Genomic DNA, 22,859 nt, shown 5'->3' with positions numbered 1-22,859 from the left:
AGTTTTTCATATGTCAGGACAAGTGGTAAAATGCTGAAGATGACTACATATAGACTTCTCTCTCACTAACCTATGAAACCATTAATCTCTGTTCTGAGAAGTGTGCTCAGGACAAGTTAAAATGGTAAAATGGAATGGTATCTTAGGAATCCTGTTAAATTTCTTATTGTAAATTTGTCTACCACAATCGTAAACCCTGTCCCAACCTCAGCTGCTGGCAATCCTAGAGACTGGGCTCAATATGGAAATGACGATAGCTCAATTATATATCAGCACGTTAACAGAGTTGCTGATTCACAATGATATCAATCAAGAGTCCAGAAAGGGGAGAGAAATCATTGAATGGTAATCATGTCTCAGTAATAGTGTGTGATAACAATATGGTGTGCCAGCACTAATAGCAATTCAATGCAGAGTTACCTACCCTGGTCTGGGTTTGGGAGCTTCAGTGGATGTCATGAAAGCTAGTAGAAATGGATCCAGATGCTGACCTTTCTAAAAAGTAACAGATACATTGTTTTACACACATCAAGTTCTAAACAGTATCAAATACACAGAAACATTGTTTTACACTCAACATGTTCTAAACAGTAACATATTCACTGAAACATTGTTTTACACTCAACAATGTTCTTAACAGAAATATACTCATTGAAACATTGTTTTTCACTCAAGATGGTTTGTTTGGTTTTGTTGGGGGTTTTTAAAAACTGAAACATTGTTTTAGACACAGCATGTTCTAAAAATTAGCAGATCTGTAAACTTTGTGGTAATAAGGAAAATAAGAAAAAAAAGAATGGAAGATGCTTTCTTCACCCTTTCGTTTTTGCTTTTTTTCCCCCTTTGTTAAAAAACATGGGTTGAACATTAGCTTGATCTATCCTCATTAGTCATGGTGCCCCTTCATTTGCCTTGGTACCCTAAACACTTTCTTTCACATTTCCATATAGCCAAGGCAACTTTAATGACTTCTACTTTGTTCCCAAATGACCCGATTTGGACCCACAAGGTCATGGTGCATCACAATGTTATTAGTTAAGGCACAGCAGCATTACTTCTGGTATAGATGGTGCGGTTGTAACTAGCGTGGTAAATTTGAAATGATTGTTTTTTGAAGAACAGGGTCAAAATCAACATATTTTGTTTGGCCTATGATAACATTCATTGAAGCCTAAAAAATCAACCATATGACAAATAACGTTCACTTACAGAAATGGCAAAACCTCAATTAATAATGGGATGTGTGTGATTACATGTCAATTAGCATTATTGGGATCTGACCCTAGTTAATCTGTCCTGGAGGATTAGGTATATTTCGTAAACACAAATAAACATTTCAGACGGTGCTTTTATAAAATAAAATTATTACAGGGTATGGCTAATTACCCTCTTTAATCTCCACCCACGTTTCAATATGCCTAATCACCATCTGTTTCACAATCCCTTATCTCCACCCACGTTTCACTATGCCTAATCTCCATCTGTTTCACAATCCCTTATCTCCACCCACGTTTCACTATGCCTAATCTCCATCTGTGTTCCAATATCCCAAATCTCCATCTGTGTTTCACTATCCCTAATCTTCATCTGTTTCACTATCCCTAATCTCCATCTGTTTCACAATCCCAAATCTCCATCTGTGTTTCACTATCCCAAATCTCCATCTATTTCACAATCCCAAATCTCCATCTGTTTAACTATCCCAAATCTCCATCTGTTTCGCTATCCCTAATCACCATCTGTTTCGCTATCCCTAATCACCATCTGTGTTTCACTATCCCTAATCTCCATCTGTGTTTCACTATCCCTAATCTCCATGTGTGTTTCACTATCCCTAATCTCCATCTGTCTTTCACTATCCCAAATCTCCATCTGTCTTTCACAATTTTTCAGAAATAACTTTATTTTAGTCTTCCCGTTTCAAGAAACTTTCATATGAATGGCAACTTTCTGATTGAACAGTTTAGTGTTTAGTTTGTGATAAAGCTGTACAAACCTCTTTCACTAGCTTCATCGGCATCGACTTGACTATCTTACCTGCAAAACAAATGTCATAATAAATAAAACGACGCACTCAACACATTATATTTATGGACATATGGTTAAGGACCACACAGATATTGAGAGAGGAAACCTACTGCCGCCACTTCATAGGCTACTCTTTTTCGATTAACAGCAAAGGATCTTTTATATGCACCATCCCACAGACAGGAGAGCACATACCTGGTGCACTGGGTGGAATGCGAAATAGCCCAATGGGCCCACCGACAGGGATTGATCCTTGATTGACTGCACATCAGGCGAGTCCTTTATCACTGGTCTACGTCCCACCCCAATAAATAAAATGTCTTTTACACAAATAGCTTCAAACAACATTATATATATACCAAGTTATCTAAGTGAACAAACTATTATGAAAAAAAATAACCCTACAAGCTAAACCAAGCTTTATTTTTCCGCAGATGTCAAAGAATAACATTAATGACTAAGATGTCATGATACATCAATTTATCACAATACTACTGCTGACGATATGATACACGATACCCTTGCTTGTGTATCAATTCCTATTTTAATTTCGCATTGATTTACTAACACCAATTTGTACCAAGATGTCATGATACATCAAATTTATCACAATACTACTGCCGACAATATGATACACGATACCCTTGCTTGTGTATCAATTCCTATTTTAATTTCGCATTGATTTACTAACACCAATTTGTACCAAGATGTCATGATACATCAAATTTATCACAATACTACTGCTGACAATATGATACACGATACCCTTGCTTGTGTATCAATTCCTATTTTAATTTCGTATTGATTTACTAACACCAATTTGTACCAAGATGTCATGATACATCAATTTATTCAGTAGATACAGGCTTCTATTTGTTACAGTTATACACCTCAGTGTATTCAGTAGATACAGCCTTCTGTTTGTTACAGTTATACACCTCAGTGTATTCAGTAGATACAGCCTTCTGTTTGTTACAGTTATACACCTCAGTGTATTCAGTAGATACAGCCTTCCATTTGTTAGTTATACACCTCAGTGTATTCAGTAGATACAGCCTTCCATTTGTCACAGTTATACACCTCAGTATATTCAGTAGATACAGCCTTCTATTTGTCACAGTTATACACCTCAGTGTATTCAGTAGATACAGCCTTCTATTTGTTACCAAGTATACACCTCAGTGTATTCAGTAGATACAGCCTTCTATTTGTCAGTTATACACCTCAGTGTATTCAGTAGATACAGCCTTCTATTTGTTACAGTTATACACCTGTGTATTCAATAGATACAGCCTTCTATTTGTCACAGTTATACACCTCAGTGTATTCAGTAGATACAGCCTTCTATTGATTAGTTATACACCTCAGTGTATTCAGTAGATACAGCCTTCTATTTGTTACAGTTATACACCTCAGTGTATTCAATAGATACAGCCTTCTATTTGTTACCAAGTATACACCTCAGTGTATTCAGTAGATACAGCCTTCTATTTGTTAGTTATACACTTCAGTGTATTCAGTAGTTACAGCCTTCTATTTGTTACAGTTATACACCTCAGTGTATTCAGTAGATACAGCCTTCTATTTGTTAGTTATACACCTCAGTGTATTCAGTAGATACAGCCTTCCATTTGTTACCAAGTATACACCTCAGTGTATTCAGTAGATACAGCCTTCTATTTGTCACAGTTATACATCTCAGTGTATTCAGTAGATACAGCCTTCTATTTGTTACAGTTATACACCTCAGTGTATTCAGTAGATACAGCCTTCTATTTGTTACAGTTATACACCTCAGTGTATTCAGTAGATACAGCCTTCTATTTGTTACAGTTATACACCTCAGTGTATTCAGTAGATACAGCCTTCTATTTGTCAGTTATACACCTCAGTGTATTCAGTAGATACAGCCTTCTATTTGTCACAGTTATACACCTCAGTGTATTCAGTAGATACAGCCTTCTATTTGTCAGTTATACACCTCAGTGTATTCAGTAGATACAGCCTTCTATTTGTCACAGTTATACACCTCAGTGTATTCAGTAGATACAGCCTTCTATTTGTCACAGTTATACACCTCAGTGTATTCAGTAGATACAGCCTTCTATTTGTTACAGTTATACACCTCAGTATATTCAATAGATACAGCCTTCTATTTGTCACAGTTATACACCTCAGTGTATTCAGTAGATACAGCCTTCTATTTGTTACAGTTATACACCTCAGTGTATTCAATAGATACAGCCTTCTATTTGTCACAGTTATACACCTCAGTGTATTCAGTAGATACAGCCTTCTATTGATTAGTTATACACCTCAGTGTATTCAGTAGATACAGCCTTCTATTTGTTACAGTTATACACCTCAGTGTATTCAATAGATACAGCCTTCTATTTGTTACCAAGTATACACCTCAGTGTATTCAGTAGATACAGCCTTCTATTTGTTAGTTATACACTTCAGTGTATTCAGTAGATACAGCCTTCTATTTGTTACAGTTATACACCTCAGTGTATTCAGTAGATACAGCCTTCTATTTGTTAGTTATACACCTCAGTGTATTCAGTAGATACAGCCTTCCATTTGTTACCAAGTATACACCTCAGTGTATTCAGTAGATACAGCCTTCTATTTGTCACAGTTATACATCTCAGTGTATTCAGTAGATACAGCCTTCTATTTGTTACAGTTATACACCTCAGTGTATTCAGTAGATACAGCCTTCTATTTGTTACAGTTATACACCTCAGTGTATTCAGTAGATACAGCCTTCTATTTGTTACAGTTATACACCTCAGTGTATTCAGTAGATATAGCCTTCTATTTGTTACCAAGTAGCCTGCTACTGTGAAAGATAACGACAAAACTGGACTAGTTACCGAGATTGATATCCGGCAGGAAGCTGGTTGTGAACTCATCCTGTGATGTGAGGAATCGGAACAGTAACTGACTTCCCTTCAAGTGTGGCTTGGTCAGGAGTTTCTGAAACACAAACCACAACATAGATTCACTCATTCAAAAAACACAGTATATGTTTACCTATTCAAAAGCCACATGCATCTACTGTTTAAAACATCATGTGTTTATAGACTCACAAGCCATAACACGTATTTAGTGATTCACAAGCCGCATATGAATACTGATTCACAAGCCACAATATGTGCTTACTGATTAATAAGCCACATGTTTTTTTTATTCACAAACGATGTATGATTCCAGATTCACAAACAATGTATGATTACCGATTCACAAATGATGTATGATTACTTATTCACAAACCATGTATGATTACAGATTCACAAACCATGTATGATTACTTATTCACAAACCATGTATGTTTACAGATTCACAGACCATGTATGTTTACAGATTCACAACGATGCATGTTTACAGATTCACAAACCATGTATGATTACAGATTCACAAACCATGCATTATTACGGATTCACAAACAATGTATGATTACAGATTCACAAACCATGCATGATTACAGATTCACAAACAATGTATGATTACAGATTCACAAACAATGTATGATTACAGATTCACAAACCATGTATGATTACAGATTCACAAACCATGCATGATTACAGATTCACAGACCATGTATGTTTACAGATTCACAAACCATGTATGATTACAGATTCACAAACCATGTATGTTTACAGATTCACAAACCATGCATGATTACAGATTCACAAACAATGTATGATTACAGATTCACAAACAATGTATGATTACTTATTCACAAACCATGCATGATTACAGATTCACAGACCATGTATGATTACAGATTCACAAACCACGTATGATTACAGATTCACAGACCATGTATGATTACAGATTCACAGACCATGTATGTTTACAGATTCACAAACCATGTATGATTACAGATTCACAAACCATGCATGATTGCAGATTCACAAACCACACATGATTGCAGATTCACAAACCATGCATTATTACAGATTCACAAACCATGCATTACGGATTCACAAACCATGCATTACGGGTAGTACTAAACCAAATAACTTCCGGCTGGGTCAAAGTTCGAGGTGCACCAAACTTTTGATAGAGAAATGAACACCACAAGTCCTGTGATTGGTTATAAATGTGAGTGTGTTGGTTGTAAAAAATAATAGTTTCATCTGGGTAAAACAAATGTGCAACTGTATTTAATCTAGTACCAATGTGTCAAGTAGCCTTGTGCTTGAAACATGTATGGGGTACCTGTAAAAAAAAGTACTCGAATTTTGTGCGAAACTAGGGTAGTCATAGACGCTACCCGTAATCTCAGAAACGAGCAGCTTGACCCCCATTTTTTTCTGATTCACTTTAAATGAAAGGGGTGGTAGTATTTATATCCCTGGCGTTTATGTCGGTTGATACGTTGCAGGTAGGAGTTTTAGCCACATATGTTACTACTGTCGTCTATGGGATTTGATTTGGTAGTATACACCCTATAGCACATATTCAGTGCATAATAAAAAATATTATGATTTTGTCATTTTATTTAATTAAACTGTACTGGTTGATTAATTAGCCATCACTCGATCATGCAAGTTCACAATGACCTTGACCGTGACAATAATCTCTGTACATGGCTCTGAATGGAGTTTGAATCAAAGTTAGCACTGAAGAAAAGTTGGTTTTGGCCTATAATTCATACTGTAAAGATTTCAATAATTTCTTTTGACATGGTATTTGACTTGCCATATACAACTGCTCTTAAATATGGTATTATATATAGGCAACCTGAATTAAGATTTTAATAGCAATTTATTTTTATATTAAAAATAGCATGTGCCAATAGTGGGTTAATGTCTTTAGTTTCCATTAACATTGTTAATTTTTTATGTATGAAATTCTGAAATCTCAAATTTGTAAAGAAGTTGATTTTTATTGTCATTTTGACATATTTATAGGGGGCTAAGTTATATTTTAGACAAATTTGTAGTTTTATGCAAAATTTAAAGTAAATTTGAACCAAAAACATAATTAAATTTGTTGTCACTATTGTGCCTTCTGTTCTTATTTGTACATAACAATAAGGTTGTTAAACATATACTTAGATCTCCAGATCATTTTTTTTTCTTAATAATCACTTAGTTAGCTCTCATGAAAAGCATTTTGAGTTTATACTAGATTCAGAACCAATTTTTTCAGATTTGATTATCTGCCTTGGATTAAGTTGATAATTTATTTTATTGTTAAAGCTGTATTACCTAATGTTACTAGCTAAATAAAATGCTGGATTACAGATTGTAGGAATACATCTAATGTACATATTGTATTCATTCGGATTAAAAAATAATGCAAGAAAATAGATGTTCGGGTAATTTTGTCATTTAAAAATAGTTTTTTTCAGTAATTAATCAAAAATAAATGTGTTAAAGCTGCATGATTATTCCAGATATCACAACTATTAAAACCTCCAACTACAGTAAGCTATAAATAAAATACAGTCAGGAATATTGGTGGCTGCCAATAGTTTTGATGGTTCATTATGAAAATCAGCATGGCCGATGGATTAGAAATTCCCACACCTGGTAACTTGAAGACACCCACACTCAACATACAGGATTTCCTCCCAACACTAATGTTCAGGACATTAAGTCATTACTTCATACAGGTACAGTCATGTTTGTGTTTCTTTCCTCAGACAGTGTATTTTTTTAATACTGATATTTCTTTGATGTGCCTGTTAAGGTCTTCATAATCTAGGGGTCAATCAAGTGCATGTGTTTTAATGGAATTCTTTAAAGGGGTAGAGGTACTCTGACTATCTTTGTTGTCTCTACATATATACCTGAGTACACACACCCAACTGAAAGTAAATATCTTCAGGAGTTTTATTTTAAAACATTTTATTGTTTAATATGACATATTGCATTTGTATAAAACTATATGCAATATATATTCTTTTTGAGGTGTACATTATATTAGGTTGCACTGTACAAACAACGGTTTCAGTGAGGTTGTCAGTTTATGTCAGAATACACCAGATCCTGGTTGTCATAAAAACACATAGCTGGACACTTTTTGAAAAATGTATGTTATCAGTATAGGTAGTACTAAACCAAATAACTTCCGGCTGGGTCAAAGTTTGAGGTGCACCAAACTTTTGATAGAGAAGTGAACACCACAAGTCCTGTTATTGGTTATAAATGTGAGTGTGTTGGTTGTAAAAAATAATAGTTTCATCTGGGTAAAAAAAATGTGCAATTTTATTTCATCTAGTACCAATGTGTCAAGTAGCCTTGTGCTTGAAACATGTATGGGGGTACCTGTAAAAAAAAGTACTCGAATTTTGTGCGAAACTAGGGTAGTCATAGACGCTACCCGTTATCTCAGAAACGAGCAGCTTGACCCCCATTTTTTTCTGATTCACTTTAAGTGTAAGGGGTGGTAGTATTTATATCCGTGGCGTTTATGTCGGTTGATACGTTGCAGGTAGGAGTTTTAGCCACATATGTTACTATTGTCGTCTATGGGATTTGATTTGGTAGTATACACCCTACGGATTCACAAACCATGCATTACGGATTCACAAACCATGTATGATTGCAGATTCACAAACCAGATATGATTACAGATTCACAAAAAACATGTATGATTACATATTCACAAACCATTAACAAACCATGCATTATTAGAGATTCACAAACAATGCATGATTGCAGATTCACAAACCATGTATGATTACAGATTCACAAACCATGCATGATTGCAGATTCACAAACCACGTATGATTACAGATTCACAATGTGTTTATTAATTCACATCCCACATTTATTGAAACACCCACAACCACCACATGTGGCTTTACTGAAATACTGATGTCAAGACGTAATTACTTATAAAAACCACAATAGATAAGTTCACCGATGGATTTATAATTTAATGCTAAAGGAATGACAGTGAGAAAGTTCTGCAGTTAACACAGTAGCGTGTAGGTTTTTATTTAGTGACAATGTAGTTATAAATCTTGTTGTGAGAATAATTTATATATATATACCTGTAAATACTGCTCAAATATTTCTTTTTTCCCCTCGATGAAGTCTTGGTTCTTCGTTCCAAAAGATTTCTTTGATGGTAGCTGACAGTCTAATATATCACCTGTATGATAAGACAAGTGAGACAAACCAGTGAAAATGAAACATTCCAGTATCAGTGCTTTTACTATAGTTCACCGAAAGCTTAACATTTAGCTCAAACTTCCTAACCATATGCTCAATATAGTTTATGTTACTCAATTTTATTTTAACTTAATTTTCTCCAGCCAGTGCATCTTGAATGTATATGCTATCCTGTCTGTGGGACCTTAAAGAACCATTTTAGTATATACATTATGATTATCTACATAATTGAAAATTCACTGATAGTCTGTAAACATTAAGTGTATTGTGCAGTGTCTAAAATTTTATTTGACTTTTAACATAACTTTAACAACCTGATCAAACAAAAATTGGAATAATAATAAAAATAAAAATGTAATTCTTGATAATAACTTCAATTAGAAGTCTTGATGAAACATGGTTGCTTTTAACATTAAACAAATCATGACTACACCTACATTTGCCATTATTTCAAGGTTAGTCCATTAAGGAAACAATTTCACTTTTCTACTTAATTTCTATTTCAGTTGTATGTTGTTTCACATTTTACATGCCTTATAACTCATTAAAGTCACAACAAATGAAGTTAAACACGTCAGATTCTGAGAGTATTGGGCCCATAGATGCTTTTAGCGGTAAATTTACATTTGACACTGACTTGACAGTAATATTCGACATCAAATGATGCAGTGGTAAGTGGGTTTTCTGAAAGCTTGGACCATGATAAAACTACATATCATGGTTATCCACTTCTAACAAAAAATTACATCAAAACGTTTTTTTCAGAGTCTTGGCCAATCAACTATAATCCACCAACTAATATCGCATACTTCAGTTTATTGACATAACAAATATTTATTCAAATTATTGACATAACAAATACAAGTAGTTAAAACAGTTACAGTAGGCATTTTCATTAAATTAGCCTCAGGTAATTGTACTGAACATTGGGTTTTTGCCAGAAAGAGAAATCTTTTGGGTATGGTGCTAAGGAATTAAATGCAACCACAGTCAGCAGAAAGAAGTTTAGGGTTAACAAAATTATATAGTAATGATAAGAGTCATTCATTTTGTCAAAAGGTTCACTTAAAAAAATTAAATATGCAAAACAAATTGGGTATTACGCCATACCCGTTTTACCCTCTGGCAGAAATCCTGGCACAAGAGAGACTAAGAAGTCACATGTGCTTTTTTTTATCTTAATCTTGAATTGTTCACCACGTCCTTGTCTGGAGGCAAAAACTGATTTTACGAGTGTTTCTAAACAGAAATACAAACCATGAAATTCTGTTAGTTTTTGCTCGAGGACGTAGAATTCTGTATAGCGCCTGAAATATAACAAAAACCTGTATTACTTGTATTACATCATAAATATTTGTTTTGTAAACATACCATTATTACATACACCTGTACTATGAAACATACTTAAATGCTTTAGATAATGTGTATTTGAAGTTGTACTGCAAACTTTGAACAATAATTACAATACTATATCTACACAAATATTTATTTCACTCAAATACTACAAAATACGACAATACAAAAGCAATAGACCATATCCTAAATGTCCAACATATTCTCCTGACACAAATCAATAGATGCAGGCTATATTAGTCATACCTTGCAACTGTCCAGTGGGACTTGTCACCATCACCTGTTAAAAAGTAAAAAAGAAGAAATGAATGAGTTTATGAACACTTCAGCATATTGATTTAAAAAGCACCTGTTGTGTGTCAGTTTTAAGGTAGCAGTGAAATGAGGGTTAGTGAAAATGAGGAAACCGGCAGCTCCAACATAATCTACTTTGTCAAATTGCAGCAAGGCATATCTTACATGCATGTCCCAGACAGCACATAACAACATAGTCTACTTTATCAATTAGCAGCAGCAAGACAGTTTACTTTACTTTAAGTTTACTTTCACAGCCAGTAATTGTATAAGCATTTTCTCCACAGACTTCCTACACTTCAGCTGAGCAATGTACCTGATGAACAACGTCTTGTCTGCATTTTGTTACTTATAATTCATAGGTTGGCTTAACTGTCACTCACCTTCCAACATGTCTGCTCTGTCGACCTCTATGATGAAAACGAAGAACTGACGTTTGATGTTTTCCGGGTCCGGTCTGGCGCCGATCATTGGGATGGTGACTCGCCACGTGCTGAGGTTGTGAACTGGACTGCTGGGGTCTCCGTCCAAATCCTCGTCCTCATCATCAACACTGCCCACCATCTACAAACACATCACATGTTTAACACTGCCCACCATCTACAAACACATCACATGTTTAACACTGCCCACCATCTACAAACACATCACATGCTTAACACTGCCCACCATCTACAAACACAGCACATGTTTAACACTGCCCACCATCTACAAACACAGCACATGTTTAACACTGCCCACCATCTACAAACACATCACATGTTTAACACTGTCCACCATCTACAAACACACCACATGTTTAACACTGCCCACCATCTACAAACACATCACATGTTTAACACTGCCCACCATCTACAAACACAGCACATGTTTAACACTGTCCACCATCTACAAACACAGCACATGTTTAACAGTGTCCACCATCTACAAACACATCACATGTTTAACACTGTCCACCATCTACAAACACACCACATGTTTAACACTACAAACACATCACATGTTTAACACTGCCCACCATCTGCAAACACATCACATGTTTAACACTGCCCGCCTTCTACAAACACACCACATGTTTAACACTGTCCACCATCTATAAACACATCACATGTTTAACACTGTCCACCATCTATAAACACAGCACATGTTTAACACTGTCCACCATCTACAAACACAGCACATGTTTAACACTGTCCACCATCTACAAACACAGCACATGTTTAACACGGCCCACCATCTACAAACAGACCACATGTTTAACACTGTCCACCATCTACAAACACAGCACATGTTTAACACTGTCCACCATCTACAAACAGACCACATGTTTAACACTGTCCACCATCTACAGACAGACCACATGTTTAACACTGTCCACCATCTATAAACATCACACATGTTTAACACTGTCCACCATCTACAAACACAGCACATGTTTAACACGGCCCACCATCTACAATCACATCACATGTTTAACACTGTCCACCATCTATAAACACAGCACATGTTTAGCACTGCCCACCATCTACACACACAGCACATGTTTAACACTGCCCACCAGCTACAAACAGACCACATGTTTAACACTGTCCACCATCTACAAACACAGCACGTTTAACACTGCCCACCATCTACAAACAGACCACATGTTTAACACTGTCCACCATCTACAAACATCACACATGTTTAACACTGTCCACCATCTACAAACACAGCACATGTTTAACACTGCCCACCATCTACAAACAGACCACATGTTTAACACTGTCCACCATCTACAAACAGACCACATGTTTAACACTGTCCACCATCTATAAACATCACATGTTTAACACTGTCCACCATCTACAAACACATCACATGTTTAACACGGTCCACCATCTACAAACACAGCACATGTTTAACACGGCCCACCATCTACAAACACAGCACATGTTTAACACTGCCCACCATCTACAAACAGACCACATGTTTAACACTGTCCACCATCTACAAACAGACCACATGTTTAACACTGTCCACCATCTATAAACATCACATGTTTAACACTGTCCACCATCTACAAACACATCACATGTTTAACACGGTCCACCATCTACAAACACAGCACATGTTTAACACGGCCCACCATCTACAAACACAGCACATGTTTAACACGGCCCACCATCTACAAACACATCACATGTTTAACACTGTCCACCATCTACAAACAGACCACATGTTTAACACGGCCCACCATCTACAAACACATCACATGTTTAACACAGCCCACCATCTACAAACACAGCACATGTTTAACACGGCCCACCATCTACAAACACACCACATGTTTAACAAGGCCCACCATCTACAAACACACCACATATTTAATACTGTACACCATCTACAAACACACCACATGTTTAACACGGCCCACCATCTACAAACACACCACATGTTTAACACTGCCCACCATCTACAAACACACCACATGTTTAACACTGCCCACCATCTACAAACACACAACATGTTTAACACGGCCCACCATCTACAAACACACCACATGTTTAACACTGCCCACCATCTACAAACACACCACATGTTTAACACTGCCCACCATCTACAAACACACCACATGTTTAACACGGCCCACCATCTACAAACACACCACATGTTTAACACGGCCCACCATCTACAAACACAGCACATGTTTAACATGGCCCACCATCTACAAACACAGCATATGTTTAACACGGCCCACCATCTACAAACACACCACATATTTAATACTGTACACCATCTACAAACACACCACATGTTTAACACGGCCCACCATCTACAAACACACCACATGTTTAACACTGCCCACCATCTACAAACACACCACATGTTTAACACTGCCCACCATCTACAAACACACCACATGTTTAACACGGCCCACCATCTACAAACACACCACATGTTTAACACTGCCCACCATCTACAAACACACCACATGTTTAACACTGCCCACCATCTACAAACACACCACATGTTTAACACGGCCCACCATCTACAAACACACCACATGTTTAACACGGCCCACCATCTACAAACACAGCACATGTTTAACACGGCCCACCATCTACAAACACAGCACATGTTTAACACTGTCCACCATCTATAAACACATCACATGTTTAACACTGCCCACCATCTATAAACATCACACATGTTTAACACTGTCCACCATCTACAAACACACCACATGTTTAACACTGCCCACCATCTACAAACACACCACATGTTTAACACTGCCCACCATCTACAAACACATCACATGTTTAACACTGTCCACCATCTACAAACACATCACATGTTTAACATGGCCCACCATCTATAAACACATCACATGTTTAACACTGTCCACCATCTACAAATACACCACATGTTTGACACGGCCCACCATCTACAAACACACCACATGTTTAACACTGTACACCATCTACAAACACAGCACATGTTTAGCACTGCCCACCATCTACAAACACATCACGTTTAAAACTGCCCACCATCTACAAACACATCACATGTTTAGCACTGTCCACCATCTAGAAACACAGCACATGTTTAACACAAACACTACTTGTCATAATAATACTGACACAAAAACTTTACTTATGTCATTATTACTCACACTAACATCACTCACAAACATTACTCACACCAAGAGATGCTGGAAGGTCATCTTCTGTCACATCCAGACTTAATCCAGTCTTATCATCTGTAACAAATACACCAAAAACGAATGTTTAATAACACCCCAGCACACTGTTTGATAATCAGAGACAAACATAAACAAATATTGTGTTTATTTTATTTTTTATTTTTTTTAAAATCACAATGCCCACTTTTTTTTCCTTTGAATTCCATCTAGTTTTTTTCTACCTTTCAACATATTTGGCAGTCCACCTAAACATCCCAGTCCTTTTTTTTCCAAATATGACAGGTGCTTGCCTCTTGTGGCCATTTGTGCCACGTGTCATTTCCCACCAGCTTTAGCTGTGGAGTCAGTCTGAGCACTTCAGAAAGTATTCAGTGGTTACTTCTGGCATTGTTAAGAAGCACTTGTAACTACCTTCCCGCCGGTGGTCCCATTGGGCTATTTCTCGTTCCAGCCAGTGCACCACAACTGATACATCAAAGGCCATGGTATGTGCTATCCTGTCTATGGGATGGTGCATATAAAAGAAACAAAGAAATGTTTTATTTAACGACGCACTCAACACATTTTATTTACGGTTATATGGCGTCAGACATATGGTTAAGGAGCACACCTATTTTGAGAGGAAACCCGCTGTCGCCACTACATGGGCTACTCTTTTCGATTAGCAGCAAGGGATCTTTTATTTGTGCTACCCACAGGCAGAATAGCACAAACCATGGCCTTTGTTGAACCAGTTATGGATCACTGGTCGGTGCAAGTTGTTTACACCTACCCATTGAGCCTTGCGGAGCATTCACTCAGGGTTTGGAGTCGGTATCTGGATTAAAAATCCCATGCCTCGACTGGGATCCGAACCCAGTACCTACCAGCCTGTAGACCGATAGCCTAACCACGACGCCACAGAGGCCGTGCATATAAAAGATCCCTTGCTGCTAATCGAAAACAGTAGCCGATGAAGTGTTGACAGTGGGTCCGATGCCATATAACCGTAAATAAAATGTGTTGAGTGCGTCATTAAATAAAACATTTTGTTTCGTTTGTAACCACCTGCTGTAATAATGGTGGGACAGGATCCAGCATAGTAGAGCTTGTATATTGGGTCTGAACCACCTGCTGTAATAATGGTGGGACAGGATCCAGCATAGTAGAGCTTGTGTATTGGGACTGAACCACCTGCTGTAATAATGGTGGGGCAGGATCCAGCATAGTAGAGCTTGTGTATTGGGTCTGAACCACCTGCTGTAATAATGGTGGGACAGGATCCAGCATAGTAGAGCTTGTGTATTGGGTCTGAACCACCTGCTGTAATACCGGTGGGGCAGGATCCAGCATAGTAGAACTTGTGTATTGGGTCTGAACCACCTGCTGTAATAATGGTGGGACAGGATCCAGCATCCAGCATAGTAGAGCTCGTGTATTAGGTCTGAACCACCTGCTGTAATAATGGTGGGGCAGGATCCAGCATAGTAGAGCTTGTGTATTAGGTCTGAACCACCTGCTGTAATAATGGTGGGACAGGATCCAGCATAGTAGAGCTTGTGTATTAGGTCTGAACCACCTGCTGTAATAATGGTGGGACAGGATCCAGCATAGTAGAGCTTGTGTATTAGGTCTGAACCACCTGCTGTAATAATGGTGGGACAGGATCCAGCATAGTAGAGCTTGTGTATTAGGTCTGAACCACCTGCTGTAATAATGGTGGGACAGGATCCAGCATAGTAGAGCTTGTGTATTAGGTCTGAACCACCTGGTGGGGCAGGATCCAGCATAGTAGAGCATGTGTATTAGGTCTGAACCAGTTATGCTGTACTAATGGTGGGACAGGTCCAGCATAGTAGAGCTTGTGTATTAGACCACCTGCTGTAATACCGGTGCGGGGCAGGATCCAGCATAGTAGAGCTTGTGTATTGGGTCTGAACCACCTGCATGGGACAGGATCCAGAGTAGAGCTTGTGTATTGGGTCTGAACCACCTGCTGTAATAATGGTGGGGCCAGCATAGTAGAGCTTGTGTATTGGGTCTGAACCACCTGCTGTAATAATGGTGGGACAGGATCCAGCATAGTAGAGCTTGTGTATTGGGTCTGAACCACCTGCTGTAATACCGGTGGGGCAGGATCCAGCATAGTAGAGCTTGTGTATTGGGTCTGAACCACCTGCTGTAATACCGGTGAGGGCAGGATCCAGCATAGTAGAGCATTGTGTTTGGGTCTGTAACCACCTGCTGTAATAATGGTGGGGCAGGATCCAGCATAGTAGAGCTTGTGTATTGGGTCTGAACCACCTGCTGTAATAATGGTGGGACAGGATCCAGCATAGTAGAGCTTGTGTATTGGGTCTGAACCACCTGCTGTAATAATGGTGGGGCAGGATCCAGCATAGTAGAGCTTGTGTATTGGGTCTGAACCACCTGCTGTAATAATGGTGGGACAGGATCCAGCATAGTAGAGCTTGTGTATTGGGTCTGAACCACCTGCTGTAATACCGGTGGGGCAGGATCCAGCATAGTAGAGCTTGTGTATTGGGTCTGAACCACCTGCTGTAATACCGGTGGGGCAGGATCCAGCATAGTAGAGCTTGTGTATTAGGTCTGAACCACCTGCTGTAATAATGGTGGGACAGGATCCAGCATAGTAGAGCTTGTGTATTAGGTCTGAACCACCTGCTGTAATAATGGTGGGACAGGATCCAGCATAGTAGAGCTTGTGTATTAGGTCTGAACCACCTGCTGTAATACCGGTGGGGCAGGATCCAGCATAGTAGAGCTTGTGTATTAGGTCTGAACCACCTGCTGTAATACCGGTGGGGCAGGATCCAGCATAGTAGAGCTTGTGTATTAGGTCTGAACCACCTGCTGTAATACCGGTGGGGCAGGATCCAGCATAGTAGAGCTTGTGTATTGGGTCTGAACCACCTCAGTGGACCCATTCGGTTAATCCCTGTCCCAACCAGTGCATCACAACTGGTATTTCAGAGGATGTGGTATGTGCTGCCCTGTCTATGAGAAAGTGCATGCAAAAAGTTCCTTGCTAGTAATGGAAAAATGTGGCTGGTTTCCTCTCTAAGACTATATTTCATAATTACCAAATGTCTGACATCCAATAGCTGATGATTAATAAATCAATGAGCTCTAGTGGTGTTGTTAAACAAAACAAACTGTAACGTACCACCGGTGGTCATTAGTTAGTGCCATTGGTCAGATCAGCAGAGAACGAAGACAACCCAGCACATCGATGACTACCAGGAAAGAAAAGGAATCTTTAATGATATCACATTTTGATCCATGTAGAAAAAGATAATGGAAAGAAAATGATAAAAAAGAGAAAAGAGAAAAGAACAAATACAAGTTCATTACCTGTAGACTTAAAAACATCTCTCAGTTTGCTTCCCAGGTTGGAAAAAGCAAATTCTTTCTTTTTAGGCAGTCTGAAACGTAACATATCAACATTACACGTGCTTTGATAAACACAAACTTAACCAGCCAAGTCGCTAGTTAAAGAGAAATTATTACATCAAAATATGACACAGGAAACAGCAACTGATTAATAGATCTCCAAAACAAGAATAACATTTCTACAACAAATGAGGAACACTGTTTATAAATTTATCAAAATACAAAATTGATGCATATAAATAAAAAGCCAAATACTAAATGAGACATGATATTTTAATGTTGTTGATGCTCCCTCATGTATTAGTACAATGTATTTATCTTATGTGTCGAGCAAATAAATATTCTTAAATACCAATAAATTGTAATAATAAAAGCAAATTGATTTAGCTTTCTTAAATTTTTTTATTATACAAACATGTACAAGTAAATACAATTATTACATTATTAAAAATTATCCTGTCAAATACCTAAAAAACAACAACATTACTCATCATAGGACAATGTATCTGTCCCACATAAAATGAAGACAATTTATATGGCATTTATATTATTTATTTTACTTATTTATTTATCAACAGCTGTTTGTCACCTCCAAAAACAATGTTTCATCTTTGTTGTTTTCATATTTTATTTGTGGAAATCAGAATTATTGAATTTATTTCTTAAGTTGTCTTGCATTCATTTCTACTACATGACACTTCCGGTCAAGAAAAAGTATTATAAAAATAAAATTTGCATAGATTGAAAAGATTAAACGCTTTGTATTATTATAATTTTTCATATTCATTAATTTATTCCAACTTATTTCGTGCTTATATCTAATAAAGGTTCAAGCATGCTGTCCTGGGCACACACACCTCAGCTATCTGGGCCACCTGTAAAGAACAGTCGGTTTGAGGTTAGTTGTTAGTGGTTAGTGAGAGAGAAGTCAGTGCAGTGGTCTTAAAACTCACTCTGGGTGGGAGCCGGTACTAGGCTGCGAACCCAGTACCTACCAGCCTTAAACAGTATCACCTGGTCTTATTATTATACAGTGTACATAGTCATACGATCATAAACTTCTGAAATTATTGAATAAATAATCCAAAATTATCCTTTAAGTCTTTTAATGAATGAAATTAGTATGGTTGAGAAATAAAGTGAACAATTTCATGTTGGTGACATAACTTTCCTACTTGTGCATATTTATCATAAATGTAATCATGTTTACTTGACGATGAATTTACAATCATAATTGATTACTTTAAATTTTCTTGGAATAGTAATCATAATCAGGAAATTCTAATTGTAATCAATTATTTTTATCAAGTCACAATAATTACACATTTCAGTGTATTATAATAGTACTACATAGTTTTAGTATATTATTATTATTATTATAAATGTGTTACATACATGTAGATTCTGTGTATTTATAGTGTTACATAGTGTCAATGTATTATAAGTGTTATATTGTTTCAAAATATTATAAGTGTTACATTGTTTCAAAATATTATAAGTGTTACATAGTTTTCCCCCACACAATCAAGCTCAGTATTTAACAGCTAATCAGAGAAAACAGTTTTTAAAGTGCTTTTCCAGACCATACACTAAAATTAAATGCCTTCTTAATTCATTGCAATAATATTTTACACCGATATGTAAATCAATACTTACGAAAATGCCCCATAAAAGTATTAAAACATCACTCCCGTAGAACACTGCCGGAAACCACCGAGTAAAATTCTCGGTAAAAACATTTGCCTGTAAATAGCCGTGACGTCAGGAAGGGAACTCGCTTCACAGAAACCTACCATGAGATGACTTCCAGCGCAAGCGAAAGTGGGACTGATAGTGACTGCCAAGCTCAATTATCATGTGATTCTACTTTTGATAATGAATAGTGTAGATGACTGGACTAATATTTGTGCAACAAACAAATAATGCCGTATCAGTTTGAACCTGGAACATCTTCTGAAGAACCACTGGCCTGACAGATGTCGATGACAATGAAAATGGTCGTGAGAGATGGCTTACCACTAATTTACAACCTTTATTCTTGTTTTGCTCTTTAGCTTTTCGTGCGAATTATTTTGCTACACTGTATGTTCTAGTACTTGTGATGTAGTAGAAAAGACTATAAATAACTCTTGAATTCTACGAGTCAAGTGGACCCGATATCGGTAATTTTATGAAATAAACAAAGACGACTTTTAGTCCGCCCCATCCCTCTATAAAGATGGGTTTTTTGTGTGAATAATTTCATTTTTTTTTTATTTTTTATATTTACAAAAAAAAACCCCAAAACCCCCATTGTTGTAGGATGTGACGGGACAAGGCTTTAGATACTTACTTGTCTGAACTTTATTGTTAATGAAAATGTTCTTGAACTGTAAAGAAAAACCTCACAAATGAACGAGATGCAAATGACAACAAATCTGATCTGGTTGATTGCATGAACCGTGCATGAGAAAACAAACTGGTGGAGTTGGAAGTATAACGCAGTTTGGGACGTTGACGATATGTACCCCAAGGTCGTTTCAATGTGAATAGCGTCGGCTTGTTGTCATTTGTTTTGTGTCGCAGAAAAATTGTTGGTACGGAATCTTTTTTAAAAGCCATAACACATGGTATTCCCATATCTCGCTTAATCCGACAAGCCAGTTCGGACGAATCGAAACTAAAGTGTGTGCTGTTGCAACGGTCTCCGGCATTTTCTTCCTGTCCAGTCTTTCCATGTTGTTTTAATCAAATTCACACACAGCTTTCTCACAGCAAAATTACTACGAAATGCGTGAAGACTAAATTTATTGGCTCTTGTATTGCTACAGCCGCCAACAACACGCCGTTTAACCATAATAAACACACAAGCAGCAATGAACAATGGCGCTGACTATCAAAAGGAGTTCCCTTCGTGACATCACGGATCAAATTTTAAGGAAATTACCAAAACGAATTCAGCTGGTTCTGTTTTTCAGGGGAACCATTTTAAAATGGAAAATATATCGGTATATAATTTAAAAAAAATAAAATTTAAATTTTCTAATCATATTAAATAATATGTTGATTGATATAGCCCTATATACCATACATCTGGTACAGCACTTTAATTTTTCTTGTCATTTAAGTATTGTCTGTTATTTCTTCATCAGGGTTCCTTTACTCAAAATGTGTGAATCGGTGAAGTCTTTCTCACATAAATGGATTTAGTTTTTTTGTTCATACCCTGATGAACGTAAAAGAAATAACAGACAATACCTGTACTTATAATTAAATTTGAATTATACTTGCTAATAATAACACTAAAACTTCATACTTTATTTTGAATTATTTTTGGTCCATAAACAATAATGCTCAATAAGTCAACGTGTCCATATAAAATGACGTCTTCAAATATGACATTCCCTAACGACAATTTTTACGTTCATCGAGAAATGAACAAACTCCCCTTGCTACGTCTGGACCAATGGGATGACATTATGTTGTAATGAATGTAACAGAATTTTAATTATAAAAAAATTCTAACTGAACAACATCAAGTGAAGAAAGTGGAGTGAATACAACGTGTGTTCTAAACTATGGCATGCAGAACGAGTATCAAGTGTCCCACGTTTGCAGTGTTCTAGGTGTCACTATGGTACACATTCATCGGAACGCATCTTAGAATACTCTAGTCAGGACTCAAATCTTTAATATCAGGTTGTATGATGTTGCCATAATGTTACAAGTATCAAGATGTTATTAAAGACTTGAGTCTTGACTTTAAAAGATTTATAAGCAAAGGATCACACATTGTTAAGATAGGCTATTTCCATTACACATTCTGACAGATGTCAATGAGCAGGTGTTGGCTACTATTGGTGTTAATGTCAGGACCATTAGTAACTTGCAGCAAATACAGAGGGGGACTTTCTGCGTGAGCACACCCTGCAGCAGATACAGAGGGGGGCTTTCTGGGTGAGCACACCCTGCAGCAGATACAGAGGGGGGCTTTCTGGGTGAGCACACCCTGCAGCAGATACAGAGGGGGACTATATGGGTGAGCATACCATCAGCAGATACAGAGGGGGACTATCTGGGTGAGCACACCATCAGCAGATACAGAGGAGGGACTATCTGGGTGAGCATACCCCATAGCAGATACAGAGGGGGACTATCTGGGTGAGCATACCCCGTAGCAGATACAGAGGGGGACTATCTGGGTGAGCATACCCCATAGCAGATACAGAGGGGGACTATCTGGGTGAGCATACCATCAGCAGATACAGAGGGGGCCTATCTGGGTGAGCACACCATCAGCAGATAGAGGGGGACTATCTGGGTGAGCACACCCACAACAGATACAGAGGGGGGCTTTCTGGGTGAGCACACCCTGCAGCAGATACAGAGGGGGACTACCTGGGTGAACATACCCCGTAGCAGATACAGATGGGGGACTATCTGGGTGAGCATACCCTGTAGCAGATACAGAGGGGGACTATCTGGGTGAGCATACCCTGTAGCAGATACAGAGGGAGACTATCTGAGTGAGCATACCCTGTAGCAGATACAGAGGGAGACTATCTGGGTGAGCATACCCCATAGCAGATACAGAGGGGGGCTATCTGGGTGAGCACACCATCAACAGATACAGAGGGGGACTATATGGGTGAGCACACCATCAGCAGATACAGAGGGGGTCTTTCTGGGTGAGCACACCCCACAGCAGATACAGAGAAGGGCTTTCTGGGTGAGCACATCATCAGCAGATACAGAGGTGGGCTTTCTGGGTCAGCACACCCCACAGCAGATACAGAGGTGGGCTTTCTGGGTCAGCACACCCCACAGCAGATACGGATGTGGGCTTTCTGGGTCAGCACACCCCATAGCAGATACAGAGGTGGGCTTTCTGGGTCAGCACACCCCACAACAGATACGGATGTGGGCTTTCTGGGTCAGCACACCCCACAGCAGATACGGATGTGGGCTTTCTGGGTGAGCACACCCCA

The 22,859-nt window shown here is 37.9% G+C and overlaps 1 protein-coding gene across 2 annotated transcripts in view; it reads right to left on the bottom strand.

The window, feature by feature from the left end:
* Positions 1–22,859, bottom strand: part of LOC121378522 (sorting nexin-14-like) — a 77,511-nt gene that overhangs the window by 10,966 nt on the left and 43,686 nt on the right. For both annotated transcript variants that reach the window (XM_041506729.1, XM_041506730.1), the window contains 9 exons: positions 17,854–17,924; positions 14,498–14,556; positions 11,198–11,378; positions 10,767–10,800; positions 10,425–10,474; positions 9,047–9,147; positions 4,908–5,010; positions 1,997–2,037; positions 425–495 (listed from right to left, as the gene is read on the bottom strand). In XM_041506729.1, the coding sequence (XP_041362663.1) occupies positions 425–495; positions 1,997–2,037; positions 4,908–5,010; positions 9,047–9,147; positions 10,425–10,474; positions 10,767–10,800; positions 11,198–11,378; positions 14,498–14,556; positions 17,854–17,924 (711 nt within the window). The remainder of the gene's footprint in view (positions 1–424; positions 496–1,996; positions 2,038–4,907; positions 5,011–9,046; positions 9,148–10,424; positions 10,475–10,766; positions 10,801–11,197; positions 11,379–14,497; positions 14,557–17,853; positions 17,925–22,859) is intronic.

Source organism: Gigantopelta aegis, chromosome 8 (genome assembly GCF_016097555.1).
Source record: "Gigantopelta aegis isolate Gae_Host chromosome 8, Gae_host_genome, whole genome shotgun sequence".
In the NCBI taxonomy this organism is placed as follows: Eukaryota; Metazoa; Mollusca; class Gastropoda; order Neomphalida; family Peltospiridae; genus Gigantopelta; species Gigantopelta aegis.
The sequence above is the reverse complement of the archived record's forward strand: the minus strand, read 5'-3'. Positions and strand labels throughout refer to the sequence as shown.